Source organism: Furipterus horrens, unplaced genomic scaffold (assembly GCF_987537825.1).
Source record: "Furipterus horrens unplaced genomic scaffold, mFurHor1.1.pri manual_scaffold_12, whole genome shotgun sequence".
Classification (NCBI taxonomy): Eukaryota; Metazoa; Chordata; class Mammalia; order Chiroptera; family Furipteridae; genus Furipterus; species Furipterus horrens.
Window position 1 is genome coordinate 98,563,712 of NW_028327182.1, and position 21,655 is coordinate 98,585,366.

Sequence of the window (21,655 nt, forward strand, 5' to 3'; positions counted from 1 at the left end):
GGTTCCCTTATTCCACAGAAGCCCGTGTGCTTTCCACAGTGTATCGTGGACAATTCTACCCTTTCGTCCCCAGACACCCACACACGCCCACAACTGGACGCCGATAGCTTTGTATGACACACGAGGCATTTTTCCCTGCGTTGTTCACTTGCCTCCTTTCTCCCCGCCCTCCCAGGACCCCGAATGCACGGACGTTCGCCCTCACCCCATCCGTCATGAACACACACTCAGCTCGGCCAGGACGCTCGGAACCACCTGGGGTGTGTTCAGCCATCATTTTCTCTGTTCCGCGAGGGTTCTGTCCAGTCATAGTTCTGTCTGCACGCATCAACGTTGGTGTAACCCTTGTTTAAAGCGTTTTGGGTTTCTGTTTTCTTTACAGAAATGGAAGCCTCCTGTCCACGCTTACCTTTGCCTTCTTCATTCAACAGTGTCCCGGGGCTTTCCCGCTCAGTTCCCTGGCAGAAGTCGAAGGCACGTTTGAAGGCTGGGTGACATCCCAAGATGTACTTGCCCTTCCTGCGTCCCTGGACAGCGTTGGCGCCACAATGATGAGCCGCTGAGAACCCGAGGGAGCCCCTGCGCCCACTCCGCCCCTTTGAACGCACGCTATTGAGAATTCAGGCCAAACGCAGCGTGTAGGTAGATCACCTGTTGGTATGACTTTACTGACACGGTAGCAGCCCTGTGCCAAGTCACAGGACATGTTTTATTCCTTCTCATGTGTATCATATGCAGATTACGGGGCCACATTCCTGCCTTCAAAGCGATCTGCTGATTCCTGGGATCAGCCCCCGGCCAGACGTGTCCCTGATCCCTGTCACCCCTCCCGTTATCTTCCACTCAAAGGTGGGCAAGGCCTCGGGCTGCTCCATCCCTGTGCTCTGAGCGCCATCTGGAGGGTGCAGGGCAGGCAGCACCCATGGAGGAGCGGCCCTGATGCCACCTGTGGGCTGGGGGACGATGAACTGTAGATGCGGTTCATCACATGTGACACATTCCCGTCGTGTGGGGCTGCTGAGGGTGTGGAAGCCCTGCATGGGGGGCGTGGGGTGGAGTGGGGGTTGCGGTGTGTGCCAGAAACCTCTGTGCCTTCCCCTCAGTTTTGCTGTGAACCTTAAACGTCCCCCCAAAAAACAGGACTTGAATCAATGCCAAGCCATGTAAATCCTTCCCGCGAGCCGCACCTGCTCCGCAAAACGCGTGTTGAAACTGGAAAATGAGTGAGCGCTGTTGAACCGCACAACCGAAACATGCAGAAAAGCCCAAGGCTCGCTGCCAAGGCCTGTCCCCAAGCCCCGACGGGTCAAGCTTGGAGGGACCTGTCCAGAGGGGCCGCGCCCCCCGCCCCCGCCCCGGGCTCTCCCGGCTGTGACCCTGCGCGACAATCGTGATCAAACAGGCGAGGAAGCGGGTGTCGTTCGGAACGACTTGGCACAGGAGAACCACAACCAGTTTCCTCGTAAAGGTTTATTCGCGGGAACCAAAGGGCACACAGCGTGGGCAGGTGACCTGGGCACCTGCTGGCACCGAGGGGCCAGGCCCGCGCACGGACAGGGTGCTGCACGGAACCCGTGGCCTCCGCTCCGATCTGAACGGGTGCTGAGCCGGCGCGAAGTCAGCAGCGTCGCCGGGACCCCCGGGGGCCACCCGCAACCGCGCCCCGCCTGCGCGCACAGCGCCCGGCGCGCAGGGACCCTGGCGCGCGCGCTCAGGGGGCCCCGGCGGGGATGCGCTTGGGCGTGGCCTGCTGCGGCGGCTCCGCCTCCGGGATCTTCTCGCCGTGCTTGTACACGCTGACCGTGACGTCGATCTTCTCGCCGCCGTACTTGTTCTTGACGTTGACGCTGTACTTGCCCGAGTCCTCGGCCGTGACGCCCTTGATGGTCATGCTGACGTACTTGGCCTGCTCCACCTTCACCGAGAAGTGCTCGTTCAGCTCGATGTCCTTGTCGTTCTTGAACCACGCCACCTCGGGGTCAGGGTTGCCGAACACTGTGCAGGTCAGGTTCAAGGTCTTGGTGGGGGGGGAGGGAAGAGGGAGAAAGACAAAGGTCAGACCCCATTTGGCTGCCCGGCTCGGACCCTCCGTCGCCCTTGGCTGGACTTAACGGGCCTGCACATCATTCATGGCTCAACGCGCTCTTTATAGACGGAAGCTCCCCGCCGGACACCAGGGACCCCGAAGAGCAGGGCGCCAACAAGGGCAGCGGATGCCACGGCTCCCGAGAAGAATCGGGAGTGATTTTTCTCTTCGTTCTCAGCTTTAACCCACGGCCTGAGCCAGTTAAAGAATTCGAAGGGAATCAGCTATGTCTACGGCTAACAGCAGGTATTTTTGGCCCGCGTCTGCGTTTCCTTTGTATCAGACCTTGGAGCCTGCGGCAAATCCAGAGGAGGCACCAGCTAACGGCAAGCCCAGGCGGCAACCTGTGGACCCTTAGTCAGACCTGCTCTGTGCCTGTGATCAAGTCAGGGCCCCGCAGATTTCTCGGTGACATCGTCCATGAGCCCCTGACCGACCACGCTCGGCACTGGACGCTCTAGCTGCTAAAGGAACGGGCCACAGACTTTTCTATTTCGGCCATAATATAATCCCCTCAACTCCCTACATCCCATGACCTCCAGCTAGAACCCCTGAAAGCACCAGAGAGATGTGCACATTAGATGTCAGCAAGCCCACGGACAGGTGACAGGTTAAAACTCCGGTAAAGAGCTTCCAGTATCAATACCCAAGTGGCCTTGAACCTTGGAGAGAAGTTTCTTTGTCGTTTCACACAGGAGAGGGCGGCTCCCACCTTCACATGGGCAGGACTGTCCTGTGGGTGTGGCCCCCATCCTTGGCCAGTTTTTCCCCTCAGCCCCGGGAGAGACTGGGGACAACAGACCCCAGTGGACTCCCAGGGAAGGGACGGACACCTGCCACAGCGTGTCCCCGGGGGCGTAAAGGTGTCGTTGTGGATTCAGAATATTAAACACGAGGGTGACCGCAGGCAGCAGGACGTGGCAGGGCGCCCGGTCCCCACAGGCTGAGTGACACGCACCCACTCCCGCCCCCGCGCACCCCGGTGCCTGCCGCCTGCCCTTACCTTGCCCTCCATTATGGTTACCACGTCAGGTAAGCCGCCGATCACCTTGCCACGGTCTGCAATGTGGAAGGACGCGGCTGAGAACAGCATCCACGAGGCTGTGCCGCCCACAGACCCCCTGCTGAGCTGTCCCGTGTACCCAGGGGGCCCGGCGCCGGGCACGGGAGGAAGGGACCGACCCGCGCAGCAAAGCTCGGGAGGGGCTCTGGCGGAACGTGGGGTGTGAGCGGGGCTCTGCCACGGGAAGGGGCCCCCGGGCTGCTGAGGACACAGCCCTGCTGAGAAGTGAAGGCCGTGTGGTCTGGAGCGCGGAGTGTGCGAGGCTGGTGCAGGGCCCAGACGCTGCTCTCACTCCCTGCACCTCTGACGTCTGACGTCGGCCACACCTGCCTGGCTGCAGAGAGCTGCCCCTCCCAGCCCAGCCCACAGCACACCTGTGACCCCTGCAGCCTGCCACCTGCCACCCGCAAGCCCCCAGAGCGCCTCCATCCCACCAGCCCTGCCTGCCTTCTCTGGGACCCCCAGTAACAGCCCTGGCCCCAGCTCCCGCCTCTGTCCCTGGAACCCCACCCCCACCCTGGTGCTCTCCAACACCGCCTGGCATGTCTGCAGGACCTGCAAGGGTCCTAAACTTTGTGGCCTCGTCCTCTCCTGTGTCTCCTCCTGTGGCCACACCTGACCGGCCATCTCCTCAAACAACACGGACCAGGTGGGCAATGGCAGGAGCGACGAGGTGGCCAGAGGGTGTGAGGAGCGATGCTGAGCAGGCAGGTGGGCTTGTGGGAGAGCGGGGCTCGGAGGGGCAGGGGAGGAGCATAGGGAGGGCGCCCGCAGGGGCGGGAAGGCTTGCTGTGATCATCCACCCACACGGGCGATGATCTGAATTGTCCCTCCCCCAGATGAGGGACGGTGCTTGTTGCAATTCGCTGTGTACTTACTCTTCTCTGCAAAGGCAGCTGCCCTGGAAACGCGGGGACAGAGGGGTAGGGGGACGAAAGGAGAGTCGTGAGAAAACGCCGTGGACCAGTGCACCCCGCACCCCGCACCCCGCAGGGGAAGAGTTTAGCATTCAAACGCAGAGGCCGGAGAGGTTTTCTTTCACTAAGTGCACTAGATTGCACTGGAGAACTTTAGGTTTTTTTGAAAATGTTGGTTTCTAATTTATCTTCACCACCCGTTCATCCATTTAACAGACATTCATTGAATAACATTGCGCGGGCCCACGACTGTTCTGTTTCGGATGCTCTAAAATTCAGGCACACACTTAAAAATGCAAAGTTTGTTTTTTAAAAGCTGCTCTGAACAATGGAATAGTGTTCAGCACTAAGGAGAGAGGCGCTCTCCAGCCATGGAAAGATGTGGAGGCACCTGACATGCATGTGACTGAGAGACGGGGCCAGTCTGAAAAGCCTGCCCGCTGGGTGAGTCCCACCCTGTGCCGTCCTGGGAGAGCCAAGACCACGGGGACAGTGACAGGTCAGTGGCTGTCCTGGGGCTGGGGGAGGGAGGCACACAGGTGGCGCCCAGAGGGGTCAGGGCAGTGAAGCTCCTCTGAGATGCTGTGATGATGGACACACGTCACCCTACATCTGTCCAAACCCACAGAAGGTACAGCACCCATTGTGACAAATGCCCCGTCTGGTGGGGGTGCTGATGGGGGGCTGTCTGTGCAGGTGGGGGGCAGGGGAATTGGGAAATCTCTGTGCCTTCCTCTCAGTTTTGCATGAAACCAAAAAATGCTCTTTAAAAATAAAGTCTCAAATAGAACCTAAATATATAACTTTTTAAAAACTGCTCTTTCTGATGGGTTGCTGTAGTTATAACTATTTCAGAAATTCGTCATTTTAATCATTTAAAGCAGCTCAGGGTTACCACGACGCTAGAAAGCCCGTTTACAGACACATTCACAGCGGAGGAGAAGGGCTGCCTCCCACACGCAGAATCGCTGTTTTTGCCCCAGTTCCCAGGAGAGGACACGCCTTGGGTCACCTAGGCATGCAGAGGTGTCCCCACACTCAGCCTAACTCACTCCAACGCAACTGACCCCCCCACATGTGAGGATTACATAGCCCAACACGCAAAGCTTACTTGAGTTGCTGGAACTCTGTGAACGCGTCATCGAACGCTGTAAGGAAACACCTAACGTCACTGACAGTTTCAGCAGCTCGGCGGCCCCTCCCCTCACCCCAGGGGCCCCGCTAGTGAACCCGCCCGATGGGAACCGGCCGGCGAATCCAGTGGCGACGTACAAACCATTTCTCCAGGTGAAGACCCCAGCACCAGACGGCTCCCTTCCCGAGTTCTATGCGGGTCCCTCCCTGCCGGGCCCTTAGGTGCCGAAGCAGACGCTTCTCACCTTGACCGGACAGGTCCAGGGAGCGCTGGTGGTTGTCTTTGCCGTCAAAGATCTCGAAGGTGTATTTGCCTTGGTCCTTCTCTGTGGGCTCGCAGATCTGCAGCCAGGCCATCTCCTCGCTGCCCCCAATCCTCATGTGCTCACTCGACGCAATCTTAGCGTCCCTTGAAAGACAAAAAGCCAGAGGAACATGTTTGAATCCAGAGCCTCAGTTCCAGGGTGATCCACTGGGCTTTGTGGGGGGCCTCATCTGTCACATGGATTTTCTGGGTATGAGTAATTTACTAACTACATCAGGAGCTCCGATCTGAAGACTTAAAATCAACTCCGACACTTAGTTTTTAAAGGCATTTGGCACGTGGTTTCTGAACCTTGCTTTTCCCGGATCAGCTGTCTGCTGAGTTCCAGATACAACGAGTGATCAGCAGTAACCGCCCCCATCTGAACCGAGACGTTGAAGAAGCTGGTCCGTGGCCCCGCTGCCCGTGTTCACCGTCCGTTTTCAGAACCACAGAGCCTGCCCACGCACGCCGCGGGGGCTGGGTACTCACTTGTGATACCAGTTCACACGCATCTCCTCGGTGAAGTATTTCAGGAAGCACTGCAGCCTGATGCCTTCGGGGGTGCAGAGCACCTTCAGGGCTGAGGCGGATGCACCTGCAGAGAACGAGACCCGCTCAGCTCTCCGGGAAGCCGCCGGGATGCGCCAGAGGAACGGGGCACCTGGCAGGGGCCCTGGCTCACCAGCCATGGACGCGCCCCACATCCCTGCGTTCCAACGTCTGTCGGCCACAGACCCTTCGCGTGTGGCCCACGCCACCCCGTTCATTCAACAAGCATGGCCACCCGGAGTGAGGTGGGAAGCTGCTGAGTGCTGTAAGGAACATACCACATCTTTTATAGAAGCAACACCTGCCCACAGCAGCTTCGCATACGGAGTGGGGGGTGTACAGGTAACACCATGACCCAGAACCTGAGACCTGAGTGTGTCAGAGGGAAGGCGAGACTCCTGGGGACCCAGGAGGGGCCCCTCGACCTGCTGGATATTAACCGAGGGACTGAGAACATACTGTGCAACTCAGTGGGACGCTCCGCGGGGTCTCCTCTAAGATTCTGCAGAAATCGGCGCCTCCCCTGACCCCGAACGCCTTGTCAGCTCTGGTTCAGGGGACACCACTAACATCACGCCCCTGGAGTCCATGTCTCTCTCTCGCGTCACAGGGTGAGCTCAGAAATGTAGGCGGCATGGTCATGCCCTGGGGACGTGTGCTGCCTGAGCGAGGCTCGTAAGGCAGACACTCACTCAACACGGAAAAGCCCTTTAAAGCCACCGCTGAGGCCGGCAGGCAACGGCTCCGCCACGTCACGGGGCCCTGGCAGGGTGGATGGCACCTGGGGCCCTGTACGTCCCTGCCATGGCGCAGCGCCCACCCCAGGAATCAGGGGTGTGAGCCCCCAAAACGACTTGAAAATCAGAGGGCATTTACTTACCGCAGACTCTGCTCATTGCCAAAATCATGTCCTCGTACACTGAGGGAGAAAGCAGACATCACATCACTACACGTCATCTTGTCAAAAAGCAGCGCGTTCGTGGTTAATTAAATGGATACAGGAAATCGAGGTGTTCCCTTGAGAAATGAAACATTAAAAGGGCGATATTCGTCCATAAAAGACGGGTGTGTGTCGTGAATCCTTGCAGCCTCCTCACTTCTCAGACAAGGAACATGAAGGGCTCACTCATCAACCGGCCCGCTGCTTAAATGAATCCCTTCCCCGCAGCTCCCATCACTTGAACGACATTGGAAATGGGACAAGATTCAGCCGATGATGACGGACTGAAACGGCATTTCACAGAAGTCCGAACGCACAGCAGACATTTTTCTGAACCACCGAAACAGCTTCGAGTGCGGCGCGAGTACGAATCTGTCTCCTGTTACAGCTGCCGCTGAAAACAGGGCGCACGACAGCCCAGGACGCAGGGCCGGGGCCCAGCGCGCGCCCCAGCCCGGCCGCGGGACGCCTGTCCTCTCAGGAGGCTTCACGTTACCTTTGCCGGACACCTCCAGGACAGATACATCTTGGCCTCTGTCGTCCTTCAGGGTGGCCTTGTACTCCCCGTGGTCCTTCTTGGACAGCTACACGTGAGACACATCCGTGTGTAGGTAAGTCCCCAGGACAGTAGGAAACGGAACACATGCTGTCAGGCTTTCTTTGCAGACCACGGAAATTCGGGGGGCACACTGGGGAGCAGCGCAGGATGGACGGGCCCCGTGGACGCCCTGCCGGACCCGGCGCCCGCGCTTGGGGGGGGGGTGTGTGGCACGCGGTACCTTTGGGATGAGCAGCTCACAGACGCCGCGCTCCAGGTCGGGCAGGGTTTCCGTCTCGTACAGCGCGTCATCCTTAAGCCACTTGAAAATGGTCTCTTTTTTGGTGTTTGCCACCTAAAAGGCAGAAACCTGGCGTTTGGAGGGTGAATCGCCCCGGCTCCTACAAAAAAAAGCCTCTTCCGATTTTAAATCACAGACCTGAAAAAGAATGAGTGTTATTACAGACACACCCAGACGGAGGCTTGTGGGAAGGCTGTCAGTCCCGATGATGGCCAACCCGTCTCTGAGTTCCGGCGCCTAAAATAATTCAGCTCCCGGCTAGCGTGAGGAAGGACTCCCCCCTCTTCTAGCCCATGGAGTCTTTGGTTCATCGGAAATGTCAGTAATAGAAACAACTTGTGAGCAATGTGATTTTAAAGTATAAGCAATTTGGAGGATCCTCAGAGGTCTGTCACACTGGTGAGTGGTGGCTTCTTCGGCGGTGTGCCATTTCGGATGCGTCTGCCTGGCGGGAAAGACAACTTCACCCAAGACAATCCCAGTGGGGCTGGGAGCCATGCCCCTGCTGAGCGCACCAATGTCAGCTTGGACTTGAAGCTGAGCTTTACAGAATTCCAAAGGTGGGGCATTTCCGGTCCCGTGCCCGGAGGCACACGTCCTGCGGAACAGAAGAAAGTCCGGGTCCATGTGAGCGATGGTGCTGACCCCACGGGATTCTGCAGGACTGACAGGTCTGCGGTCACGTCCCATGTGGACTCAACAAAGTGACGACAAACACGGAAGGCACATATTGAGGCAGAGGGACTAGGATTTCCATGGGGCTTCATCCCTGCACGCAGGGGCACGTGACCCCCAACAGCAGATCCTGTGTCGCACACGTGTGCCCCTGGCATGGCCACATGCAGAGGCAGGGAAACAAGCCTACACACATGTGGGACTCCATGCAGGGAGTGTCCCCTTTGGCCTGGATGTCGGGTCTTCCTTTGAGTTTCAGAACCTGAGTTGGTGACAAATGGCAGGATGGACTGTTGCCAAAGAATTCCGGCCAACATTTCAAAATCCTCCCCCAACCCCAGCCTGTTCCCGACCGGAACTCGGCCCCACGTGTTCCAGATGCCAGGTAAACACCTCTCCGACAGCCTTCACTTCTGGTCTCTAAAACAAGTGTCAAGTAACTTCTTTGTCCTGCAGTTGGAGGGGGGGCCTCATGCCCCTAAACAAGCCCGTGTCTCTTCCATGACTGCGATGTCACGCTGCCCCTGTCTGCAGGCACCTGGCACGGACATCAATGTGCAGGACAAGAGACACCACAGGTCCCGAGTCCTCCGTGTGAGCAGGGAGACGCGTCCACCAGACCTCCTTCTGTGTGGGACTGAAGCTCCTGCCGCGGCTTCGCTTTGGAACGGCTTTCTGCCGTGTTACAGGAACCTGTGTCACGTAGATTCTTCCCCGTTGGCTTTACAGGTGTGAATGTAAAAATGACCATCTGCCCAAGTATTAGGAGGTGGAAGCCATGTAGAAACAGTGTTTACAGGACCATGGGACAGGTGGGGGCACACGTATCAAGTGCATTAAGTTGCAAATACTCAAATTTTAAGGCGTGTTTACTCGGTGTCTCCAAGAGCTGTGTTTAAAGGTTTGGAATCACGCTGCTGCTGCCATCAGACGTCCCAGGAGGGCGCTCCCCACTCTGGCCCGCTCGGCGTGAGCAGTGTGCTGTGATCCAGCCTCTGCCCTCGGCAGGGACAGCCCACAGCAGGTGCCCGCAGGACCAAAGCTTCCCCCAAACCCAGACGGCCGTGGTTCCCGGCCCGCGAGGCCCCTGACTGCGCTGCTGCGGCTGAGCCCGAGAAGCACCTTCCTTCCCGAGGCAGCCGGGGGCGCAGCCTGGAGGCTACCGGGCGCGTTTCCTCGTGACGCACGTCCCTGCAGTTCACTCGCCAAAGCCGTGGGTGAGTGCTTTTATAAACCACGCCCCTGAACCTTCGTCGGCCGCTCTCCCCTGCTCCTGAGGAGCCAACACGGGACCGAGAGTCTAAGAGCGGACACGTCCCCAGGGCCCAGGAGTCACTCCGCCCGCCCCCAACCCCGGCTGCCCTGAAGGCCTCTCCAGCGCCCACGGAAGGAGAGTCCAGACTCCCCCGTCAGACTCGGCTCTCACCTTGCAGACCAGCCGCACCTCACATTCCTCTGTGACGTCCCAGTGCAGATACTCGGCAAAGTGAGGGCCTGGGGCAGGGGAAACAAGTGTTAGAAAGTAAGAAAGAATAATATGTATTATATATTATTATAGATGATGTTACATATATTATGTATTATGCATGTATATTATGCACACTTAGATACATACATGTGTGTGCATGCATTCATGCCTACATGTGTGTGCGTGTTGTGCACGTGTGTGCACATGCATGCACATGGGTGTGTGTATGTATGTATGTGTCATTCAGGCAGGAGGAAGCAGCTGTCCCTGTGAACCAGGACAACTCGCTTCCAGGCTCTGAGGCGGACGTGGCGGCACCAACTCTCCCCAAACCTGTGTCCCCGAGGGGGGTCCTGCTGTCAGACCCCCTCCTGCCAGCACCTCACCCGCTGCTCCTTAGAAAGAAGGAAATCATGCTTCGTTTCTCAAGGCGCAGCGCAGACAAACTTTAAAACGGAGCCTAGACATAAGGTGAAGAAAATGCGTCCTGACCTAGCAATTTTGTAAATGTATAACGTTTTGAAATCAAACGTGGCTTTCTATGTTTTTAAAAATATAATTTTATTTAAAACAAATGCAGAAGTAAATCATACTAATGACTGTCATTAGCTCATTCAATACAGGGCAGATTTTTAAAGTACTTATTGATTTCTTTCACATAAATATATTCTACAAAATTAAGAAATGCCTAATGTAAGAATGAGTGGAATAAAATATTTTTGACTTCCAAAAATAAAAATAAGAACAACAAAAATAAAAAGAATATCTTCATGTTATATTTTATAATCCCCATTCTAATTTTTTAAAAGGCATAGAAATCCCATATGTAAAAAATCCCATAGAAAAATAAGCCGTTGGGCCGCTTTCCAGGCTCCAAAGTGTCTCCATTTTTCTTTGTACCTGGTGAGTGTGCATTTTAAAAAACAATCTATTTAAAATGTATTGTTTGTGGTTGAACAGTTAGAACCTTCCCAACAGTCTAAGTAACGCAGCAGGTCCCTCTTTTTGAGGATCGTTTCTCCTGCCCTCCCTACGTTTCAAACTATCAGTGCCCCCAACCACGCACCTGCCCCCTTTCTGCTTTCTGTCTAAACGCGGGCCTTGTTGGGTGGAATGGCCCCTTCCTCCTCGCGGCCCTGCTGTGAGGTCGGTTCCTCCCAGGGGCCCCGGTCAGCACCGAGCTCTGCCCGTGAGAAGTGTGACCAAAGCTACAAACACACAAGCGCTCAGGGTCGTAACGCCAGGACGCACAGCACAGGCGAGGCCTGCCGGAGGAGCCGGGGCACGTCCGCGGCGTGGACGCCCACCCTGGTCTCAGAGTGGCGATGCACGAGGTGCCGACCGGACGTGCCAGCCAAGGAAGAAATGACATAAATCAGCCGGCTCATCCGGAAAGCTGTCCGGGGCCGGAGGAGAGACTCTGTTCCCTCATAGGTGCGTCGTCATGAGAGTCTTAAACAAAAGACTCCCTAACAGCAGTGGGTGTTGAGGAAAACTTATCACCCAGGCATGGATAAAAGAGACTAGTTAGCTAGTTAGTCAGCAAGTCAGCCACAGAGCCTGGAGAAGCTGGTCGTTTCCTTGACCAGGACAGTGACAGCCAATGTGAGGATAAGCACAAGATTCTGGGGTTTGAAAGGCAGAAGTGAGAAAAAAAATCCAGGTAAAATAAGGGGAGAGGGCGGAGAACAGAAAAGCGCCCGGACAGCCAGAGCTGAGGAATGGCCTGACTTCTGCCGCATGAGAGCCGCCCTCGGCCATCGGGCGCCGGGAAGGGTTTGCGCTCGGCACACATTCAGATCCTGCATCTTTGTTCTGTGCCTCTTGGGGGAGAGTGACTCAAGCACCTACCTTGTTTCCTGAGAAATTCTTTTCTTTGAAACTCAGCCTCTTCCAGGACAGCCTTGAAAGCTAAATTCAACACACGAGGGAGACAGAGAAGAACAGGTTTGCGTCTCTCCGGGCAACAGCGTTGCTTGAGTTCCCATCCGCCCATGCAGACGCACGGCCTCGCCTACCGTCTCCGATGAGCACCAGCGAGGACTGGCTCTTGGCTTTGCCGTCATTGATCTGCACGGTGTAGGTGCCCTCGTTGTCGGCGGTGAACTGGTCCATCACCATCTCGATGATGCCCGTGGACTTGTCACACTTCATCCTGTGCGTCTGCACACCGGGAGGGAAACCAGCCCCCAGTGAGCGAGAACCCTGCTTCCAGGCTCAGCTCAGCCATGGAACCGTCCCATCAGCGCCCGGGTCTTAGAGGACGCGACACGCAAAGACGAAGAGGATGGTTTATCCTCTAAACCACTTGGTGACCCAAGCACCAACTAAGGGTCGCCAATGCGCATTTGGAAGGAAACCCCGGTCCTGGGTTGGAGGGGTGACTTAGGGCACAAGGGTCCCAGCAGAGCCTACACAACCCCGACACTCTTGCCCTGCTCACACGGGACGCGCCCGCAAGTAATGCCGCCTCTTGGCTTATCTGCAGCCGGAAGGAAGCGGCGGGCTGCCTCTTTGTGAGCTCAGCCCACACTGAGTACGATCCTTAAAGTCCATCATTGCTCTCGTGGGACAGATACAAAAATCCCGTAATCTCTGTCCACCCAAGATTTCTGCCCCACAGACGTTCATCTAACTGAGCTTCACGCAACGCCCAGCAGACACCACGGCTGCCCTGCGGGCGAGGAGCCAGCTCGGGGTGGCGGTCAGGGCTGCCCACACCTCCAGCGTGGGGACCCATGAACAGAGCACTTGGGCCTCAGCAGGCGTGCACAGTGTCCCAACCCTGGGCGTCAGACACAGAACAGAAGAGGGAGAGGTGGCGGGTCTGAAAGAGCCCCGCTCGCTCCTGAACCGTAAAGGCTCCGTCACACAGGCTGCCTGTTTGCTGGGCGCCCAGGTGTTTCGGTTACTAGGGGACAGAAGTACAGGGGACGGGGTCCGTCCTCCACGGCCGAGAAGGGACGGCTGCTGGGTCACAGTAAGACTCGCCCCAGACAACGGGGGGCAGAACGCAGGCCGAGGGTTCGGACCACGGCACACGGTGCGTTTTCGGCAGCTCGACTGCCCTCTGCGCCCGGGTTTGCCAGGACAGCAGCGGAAAGGCCGGGGCAGGAGCAGAGCATCGCCTTCCAGGGGGGCTCTCGGTAGGAGCCTTCCCCGGCCGCTGCCGCCAGGGGTCAGTAACCGGTCCATCAGGAGCGCCTTCCCCCTACCCGCCACGCAATCCGAGCCTTTTCTTAAAACCGAAATGTGGGTGGTCGTTTTTTAATTCCGACAGGCCTGAATTTAAAAGACGCCTGCTCTCGCCCTGGCCGGCTCGCTCAGCTGGTTGGAGCCTTGACCCGTGTAAGAAAATGTTACAGATTCGGTTCCCTGTCGACGCAAGTACAGGAGACAACAAATCAACCTCTCTCTCTCTCTGTCTCTCTCTCCCCTTTCTTCTCTCTCTAAAATCAACAAACACATCCTCAGGTGAAAATTTTAAAAAGAAGGCTCCTGACCTCTAATCTAACCCAGAACAAATCTCTGAACACAGTGCCGGTCAAACGCCTCTTAGCCCCCGTGTCAGCCTTCCACACCCGTTTCTACAGCTCGCACGGGGGCAGAAACACACGGTGTTGGCTGTAAGCGAGCACCCGACCAACGCGAGGCCAAGCCCGCCCCCCACGGAGCCAGGGTGCCCCCCCACACACACACACAACTCACCTCGCTGTCAGAAACCTCCTTGTCATTAATGACAAATCGGTAGCTGGCGTCCGGGGACAAGTGCTCCGCCTGCAGCCAGAAGCGGACCTGGCCGTGGTCGAAGACCTCGTACGCCAGTTCTGACTTAAGAGGGATTGCTGCAGGCAGAGGGGACGTGACCGTCAGCAGCGCAGGCGCCCCGTGCTGACTTGTATTTTTAAGGCGCGTGAAACCCCAGAGTACTGAATGATGAAACCCCAGAATAAAAGCTAAAGCCCTGGCCAGCGTGTCGCAAAAGGAGCCCGTGCGGTGGGAGCGTGGGTGTGGGCCCAGCCTTCCCTCTGCGCTCAGTGCGATTCAGCAACGGAGGGTCCCATTTGACAGGCAGCCACACTGAACCCCACATTCAAACCCACTCCACTCAGTGAAAATTTCTGCAAGGATTTGTTTTAAGTGAGTAGGGGGCAACCCCGGAGGCTGGAGCGGGAAACGAGCCCCCGCCCCTCGTGTCGCTGAGCCGGCTCCACACACAGACGGACGCGCCCTGCCCCATCCACGCCTGCGCTCACTTACTGGGATTTTTTATCTCGTTGCTCAGGGCCATCAAACGTTCAAACTCTGCAAGGAAGAAAAATATGTCCATTGAATTTCACCTGCGCGCTCAGAAGTCTACAATTATGAGGCGCAGCAGACAGACGTCACCAGACTTAGCTGAAGATGTGGAAGGAGCTTAGGGAAAGGATATAGGGGGTCACTTTAATCTGTGAATACTGTCTTCAGTGAGTTAGAAAGCTGCCCCCCTTACTAAACGGTCCATTGAGGACGGGCTAGCACAGAAGTCTCGGGGTGCACAGGGTCAGGGCGCGGGCAGTTGAGTTCCCAGAAGAGAAAGTCTGCTTCCAGATTCTCGGATTCTGCAGGAACGCGTTCCTTGGGGGATCTGACTGAGAATGTGCTGGTGGTCGGGGACTGCTGTCCCTTTCAGACCGTCCTTCCTCCCTCTCTCTGTAACCCCCCCGGAGCATTGCTGGGGTGGGTCCCCACAAAGAAAATAGACCCCAAAGCAGAATCCATAGCTCCTGAGAGACTCCCAAGAGCAACTTAAAAAAAATTGAAGGTTCTAAGCCATTTCTTTATTCCTTCCTTCCTTCCTTCCTTCCTTCTTAAAATTAGACTTTAGAAATGAGATCGTGGTCATGAAGCCACATGTGTATTTGAACTGAAAAGTGGAGCCAGCCCCTTCCTGACGGAACGCAGACTCCATCCGGAGGACAGGTCTGACTGCAGGCGCGAACCCTCCCTGTTGGGCCTTAGGTTGGAACCTCCATAGATCAGATGAGCTCCCTCTGAACTCCAAAGTGTTGCCTTAAATATACTGAACGTCCCTCCCAGCCATATTCAATACAAAACATGCTGGGAATGTTCATCCTTTGCAACTGTTTAAAATCAGGGTGAAAACGTCATCTGTCACCTTTAAAATGGTGCCCAGGAGTGCACCGCTCCTAACAGTTATTTAAGGACGTTTGAGGGTACAAAGAAAACTATTTGAGGACCTCATGTTAGGGTCAGAAGAGGCAGCTCAGAGAGTAGGAGTCGGGGCCAGTGCACAGCAGACCCCAGAAAGCAGACATGCGGACCCCGCTCTCACCCTGCTGAGTCTTGTTCAACTTGCAGAAGTCGACCTGACCTGCAGGTGCTTGAACCTGTCAGAATGTCGTCACCCCCGAACGTCTGCCTGTCCCCGCCCCCCTGGGCACCCATCCTGGGTCAAGTTTCCTGGGGACCGCCCACCAAGGTACCCCCTGATAGGGAGGGCCTGTGTCTCCTGCTAAGGCGTCCCAGAGGACCGTGCTCCTTAGCAGGGGACCTGGAGATGCAGAAACTTTTAAAGACCCCAAAATGCAGAGATCGGAGGACTCTGTGCAGTGCCACACAGCTCACTGCGCCTCACGGACTGTCCGTGTGAAGAACGGGAAAGGTGGCCCTGACTGGCAGAAAGCGGGGGACGGAGGTGGTGCTGGGACACACAGGAGCCCGGGCAGCAAACAGCCCGCCTCTGAGCTCTGCCAACGGACCTGCAAGGAACTACCACTTCCTCCTGGTCACACCCAGCGAAGCCTTTTTCACTTCTTCCTGCTGCGTCTCTTTGTGGGGGAGGGAGAGGGTCTGAAGGGCGGAAATCAACACGCCCTCACACACATAAAGGCACGTAGATATTTGCTTTCTTCATCACCCCAACTATCCAACGTGGGGAGGAAAGAGGGACTTATTTGCTAAGATGATATCTCCGACTTGCCAAACTACCAAAATCTAATTACAGCTGGACAGCTTTAAAAGCAGTCCTGGGACAAATTCTTGAGATCAATTTCTAAAGCCATTTGGGGGGTACACCCATCATGCCCACCCCCAGCCTCCCACAGACACATGTCCTTTCTCTAAGCAGGTAAGACTTGAGCGCCGGTCTTGGAACGTGTGTGAACCAAGGAAGGCCCGCCTGTGTCACAGCGACATTACCTCCTTCATCCAGGACAAAGCTGGAGGACACTCCGTCCGTGTCGCTTACGGACACCGAGTACGTCCCCAGGTCCCCTTTATCCGGATTCTTGAAGTACAGCTTGGAGCTGAAGGGAAGAAGACCCGGCGTGAATGGTGCGCGTCTGGCCGCGTCTCTCCTAGGTCCCGGCGGCGCCGCCCGCGTGACTTACTGGTCTCCGTCGGTCTCCACCCGAAACCGCGTGTCGTCCGCGATCTCCTCGTAGGACTTGCACCAGGTGAACTGGGAGGCGTCCGTCATGTCCGGGCAGTCAAAGCTCAGGTAGATGTCACCCTGCTCGTCCACACCGGCGCTGACCTCCTTCGTGCCTGCGGAGCGCAACACACATGAGCGCGAGAGACGGAGGGCCCCGCGGTCCTGGGGGGGCTCCTCTCCCGGAGGCGGGGACCGGCCCGCGGGTCGCCAGCGTCACCTGCCACCCCCTCGGACGTATGTTCGGGGAACCGTGGGGAGCCGATGCCCCAGCGGCAGCAGGTGGGAGGGGCTGGGGTTTTGTTGGTTTAAATCATCAGGTCTCTGCATTTCTGTCCATTTCCTTCTCTGTGCCCAGGACGACGGGAGAAAACCTTGGGGCTGCCAGTCCCGGCCCCAAAGCCCCTTTTCTCTCGGAGACCCACGCCCTCGACGCTCGGGGGGCCCCCAGGCAGCCACGGTTACCCCGGTGGATTTCACCCACTTACCGCCTCCTCCGTAACCACATTTGTGGGGAGCAGGAAGAGGGGGATTTTGTTACTTTTTGACCAAGGTGGACCCCTGGCCCAATGCAGGGAGAATCTACTCTCGGGAATCAGGGTTTGGGGGCGACCTCTCAGCCTCCCCAGCGAGTGCGACCTGGCCAGGCTCCTGCAGACGCCTGCGGTCCCCATGGAGATGCCGGGCGCAGAGCGACACGCAGCGCGCACAGGGAGAGGGTTAGAAGGGCCACGCGCTTGCATCTGGGCGTCGCTGCTCTCCGCAGCTCCACGCCGCACGCCCTACACAGCCGAGAGCGCACCCCCACCCCCGGAAGGACGTCCCTGGCCCCCGAAACGCCGCCCAGGGCTTTGAAACTTCCGGCTCCCAGTCCAGTAGTGCGCTGAAAGGCCCCCAGTACTGTGCGCGCGGTCCCACAGCTCCTGGGACATCCCGCCGCCCGCGCACGGGGACCCGCCCTGCGCTCCTGTCCCGGGCGTCACAGCCCCAAGCGCGTGGGGATCCGTCACCCCGCTGCCCACGCCGCTGCTCCGAGCGCCCGCTCACACGGCACCCACGGCCGCAGCACCGCCGCCCGCGGCCCCTCACCCGGCCTGGTCTCCAGCAGCACCGGCTCCGACGCGTCCGATGGCGTCCCCACGCCGCTGGCGTTCACTGCGCGCACGCGGAACACGTAGCTGCTGCCTTGGTGCAGGTCGCAGACCTTGAAATCGGGAGGAAGCATCACGGGCACAGGTAAGTGAGGATGACTCTGCTGTTTCTCACACTTCAGAATGAACGCGCTTTCTTAAAAAGAAGAGAAACCTTTCCTGCAGTTGGAATTGCTGTGCGTATAGCAGGGGGCAGACTCACACTCTGAACCTGACTTGGCGGGAATAAACAGATTTGCGATCATTTTGATTCAGTCTATTTCTGTGTCCTTTGCATATTTTAAAGCAGAATTAAAATCTATCATCTGGGGTCTAATCTGGTGAGTAAAATTATTGAACATCCTTCTATGGAGTTAAATATACTCATTTCGGAAGTGAGTTTGAACTGTGCAAAATGTCCCACCGTTTGGACACCTCCGAATGTGGCCAAGGTCTCCGTGTGTCTACACTGACAAGGTGTGCTGTCATCTGCCTTGACAACCGCAGATAAAATATATGTTTGATAAATTCCTAATGAATTTGTTTAGCTCCCTTTTTAGACACAGGTTTATTCATTCAAAAGAAGCAGATCGTCACCGGGAAGCTGGCTGCCCGGGCCACCCTGTCACCGTGCAGCGGGGGTTCAACTCGATGTGGCCTTTCTCTGGGCAGCGTGGGCCACTCCGCTAAGTCACACAACGGAGCCACGACCCACAGGAAAGGGTCTCTGCTGGGCACACGCCGGGGAGACGGGCTCAGGGTGGCTGCCACCGCTGACCACAGGGGCCGGTCAATTTGGGGCAAAAACGGAAATATCTGGAGCCATTTCCCCTTTACGATTCTGGCGGCCACGGTGACGGGGTATGGATGCGTGTGCATGCGTGTTGTCAGGCAGACGTTATCAGCAGCCCCGTGAACTAAGCAAACACAGCGCGGGGCCTGCACGAGGAAGACGCGGGGACACGAACCCCCCGGGGGGGTCACAGGAGACGCCCCACACGCACAGACCTGCGCCGGCCAGTCAGCTCCGCGGCTCCAGGTGGCTGACAGCGGGCTGGGAGGAAACCAGCATGTCCCCACGCGCCCCAGCCACAGCTGTGCGGGGCCCACCTCCACACCCAAGCTCCCCCGCGGGCCTGCCATGGATGGATGGCACCCCTGCTCCCCAGGGCGGTGACTGTGGAGGGACGCTCACCTTTAAATAGCGATTTGCAGTTGCTGCCTCGTTGGCGGTGGCCCACGCCTCGGATCCCTCTTCCTTATAGTCCACGAAATACCCAGAGATGGGGCCACTGCCCGCGTACACGGGGGGCTTCCAGAGCAGGACCAGGGACGTGTCCCTCACCTCGCAGAAGGTCAGGTCGTAGGCGGGACCTGAAACAGGGCTGCGGTCAGTCCGGGGTACACCGGGGCCGCGGCAGCAAACCGGCACTGGGAACGCGGCCTCTGCAGCAGATGCCTCTGGCCACGACCACCACAGTGACTCCTGGTCACACTGCCAGGCCACCTTTCCCCTGGAGGGGCCGGCTGGGTGCAGGCCAGGAGCTGGGGCAGAGGCTGGCTGAGCATCCTACAGCCCCATCCGCAGGAGTCCAGGTGACTCTCTCAAGTCCACGTCGCTCACTTGGGCCAGCAGGTGCATCTTGTAGCTGGAAAAGGTGCGCAGCAGAGGCAGGGCCCTCGGGTCCCCACCCCTGGGTGGGACACCTGTCCGTCCCTGCTGGCTAATGGCTCCACCTGGCCGGCTACCGTGTTCCCCTCAGCTCCGCTTCCTGCCAGCACCCAAAGCCTCTCTCGGGGTGCAGCACTGACTCCTGGGGGCTGAGGAGGGTGGGGTGGCCCCGTCTGAACCCACGTGCCCCTGTGTCTTTGCCAGTGGCTGGGCCACTGGGACTAAACACTCAAAAAGGCCCTGGAAACATCAACAGCTCTTCCTTCCATCGGCTTTTCTAAGGGGCAAAAGTTAGTCGCATTAAAACAACTGTATATTTTTTAAAAAGGAAAAGATAAAAAGCAGTGTAGTTTGGCAACAAAGTTGGGGGAAAAGTCTGAATTTTTTAGCTTTTTCTGCTTCCATTTTAGGTCCTTGTTGTTCTGTCTTTGTTTATGTTTTTGTCAAATGATGAGCGTTAGGTTCCTGATGTGGGAGTTCTCCAGCGCGGAGTTCTGAGCAGAGGCAGGTTGGCAGCAGTCACCTGCTTCAGACCCGGGCTGGGGACACCCATATGGTCTGAGAGGTGGACACCGTGGGCGTCCGAGGTCATGCTCCATCTCAGCCTGGGCCCCACACGTCCCTGCTGCCCGGAGCGTCCCCCCAGGACCCTCTGCGGGGTCCCCGACTCTGGGAAGCCGGCCTCCCTGTGAGGCAGGGGTCTCTTCCACACGGGCTCTCTCGCCACGCGCGTCAGCACTGCCACAGCAGGCGTGGCACCTGCTCGCCCGTCAGCCACGGCCTGACCACAGCATGGGCCGTCTGCTCACAGCTCTGCCCGAGCCTCCTTCCACGGGCGACGCCCCAACCCCGGAGCGGCACGACCCCTGCTCACTGCCGACACAGGCGGGGCCACGCCTATGTGGGGTGTCCACATGGGGACCAAGTGCCCGCAGGGTGTGTGTCCGGGCGTGCGGCTGCTCACCCGGTTCCGGCGCCGTCCAGGCCTCACATGTGAAGAGCTCGCTGGGGTCCGAGGGCTGCCCGACCCCCACCACGTTGGTGGCAGCAATTTTGAATTCGTACGACGAGCCTTCAGTCAGGCCGTCCACCTGTTGAATGCATTTGAATTAACACGTGAAATGAACACCACCGCGCAGCCACTGGAGGACGGGGTGGATCTGTGATCTGTGTAGAGAGTGACAACGAAGGTGGGGACCTGGTCAGCTCATTGACCGTCTCACCGAGGGGGTCACTCACCCACCTGCCGTGTGGCAGCCGCGACAGTCACTCCATAGGAGGGCCCCTGAGCCTCAGGGACACGCTCCCCGGCAGACACCTGCGCCTTGGACATCAGGGGAGGGGACCCAGGCCCCCTGCCTGCTGGGCTCCCTGCCACCTGCTGCCCGCACACTGGCTACAGGTCCCTTTGGGGACAAGGCTGCTCAGCAGCCACTGCAGGGTCCGCTCTGCCGGGTCAGCCCCTCAAAAGACAGGGGCGGGGCTTCCCCAGAACTGCCAGCCCCGCCTCCCAGCCGTGGTGGGAACTCACCCACTACAGGGCGTGCGTGTGGGAGCCGGAGAGCCCCCACCCACCCAGTGACATTACCCTGCCACGTGCCCTGCCTCCCAGAGAGCACTGCCTCCTGGAATGTGGGCCTGCTGAAGGACGTCAGGCAGAGCCCAGTGTCAGGGGTCAACTGGGGACAAATGATCCGTGTCACACTAGGCCTGAGTGTTAGCAACACACGTCATACACAAATGTATAAAATACATGATCGATACTGGTGTTATTTCCAAATACAAAATGAAGCAGAATCTTCTGCAAGGCAGAGGTCAGACTTTTTAAGAGTCTCCTCCAAACGGGTCCCCCAGCCAGGCCACTGTGGAGATGTGGGGCCACCAGCAGCTGCATCCGGCACTTTCTCAAGAAAGGCGAGAGGGACCCTGGGAGCAGACATCCCTCCTTACCCACTCTCACAGAGCACAAATGTTCCAGAAGACTCCGAGCGCCCGGAGGGGAGCCCCTGGCTGCTCAGCATATGCATCTGGACTCGATTCTGATCTTTCTTACCCCAGACCGATGTCCTTCCTACTCTCTCCCCACCTGGACACAAGTTCACAGGTGACTTACCCACAGGCTTGAAATGCAAGCGTCTCTCAGGCAGGTGGCAACTGACAAGCAGGGCCACACCTTTGTCACAAGACACCAGCTGAGCACGGGGTCTCGGGTGGGGGCGTCCTGCCTGCCTAGACCCCCGGCACAGCCCAGGCCTGCTCACGGCAGCACCGCAGCTGCCAACCACCCCGTCACCTGCCCTCCTCCTCCTTCCTGCTTCTTGGAAAGAAAAAATATGGTCCCTGAGGCCCTTCCCATCCTCCAGCCCCATGATCTCACAGGGCTGTGGATTCTTGAAATCCCTTTTTGTCACGGGTTGAATTCTCTAACGTCACCGAGCGCTG

The 21,655-nt window shown here is 57.7% G+C and overlaps 1 protein-coding gene across 1 annotated transcript in view; it reads right to left on the reverse strand.

Annotated features, from left to right (window-relative positions):
* Window positions 1-1,676: 1,676 nt before the first annotated feature.
* MYOM2 (myomesin 2) overlaps window positions 1,677-21,655 on the reverse strand; it is a 45,903-nt gene continuing 25,924 nt past the window's right edge. The window contains exons 19-37 of the mRNA XM_090258595.1: window positions 20,178-20,304; window positions 18,737-18,915; window positions 17,501-17,615; window positions 16,371-16,527; window positions 16,180-16,286; window positions 14,239-14,283; window positions 13,687-13,823; window positions 11,997-12,141; window positions 11,830-11,889; window positions 9,937-10,004; window positions 7,776-7,889; window positions 7,493-7,580; window positions 6,937-6,975; window positions 5,997-6,102; window positions 5,446-5,609; window positions 5,178-5,214; window positions 4,028-4,050; window positions 3,090-3,145; window positions 1,677-2,017 (exon numbers count right to left, since the gene is read on the reverse strand). Coding sequence (XP_090114721.1) covers window positions 1,712-2,017; window positions 3,090-3,145; window positions 4,028-4,050; window positions 5,178-5,214; window positions 5,446-5,609; window positions 5,997-6,102; window positions 6,937-6,975; window positions 7,493-7,580; window positions 7,776-7,889; window positions 9,937-10,004; window positions 11,830-11,889; window positions 11,997-12,141; window positions 13,687-13,823; window positions 14,239-14,283; window positions 16,180-16,286; window positions 16,371-16,527; window positions 17,501-17,615; window positions 18,737-18,915; window positions 20,178-20,304 — 2,073 coding nt within the window. The 3' untranslated portion in view covers window positions 1,677-1,711. The remainder of the gene's footprint in view (window positions 2,018-3,089; window positions 3,146-4,027; window positions 4,051-5,177; window positions 5,215-5,445; window positions 5,610-5,996; window positions 6,103-6,936; window positions 6,976-7,492; window positions 7,581-7,775; window positions 7,890-9,936; window positions 10,005-11,829; window positions 11,890-11,996; window positions 12,142-13,686; window positions 13,824-14,238; window positions 14,284-16,179; window positions 16,287-16,370; window positions 16,528-17,500; window positions 17,616-18,736; window positions 18,916-20,177; window positions 20,305-21,655) is intronic.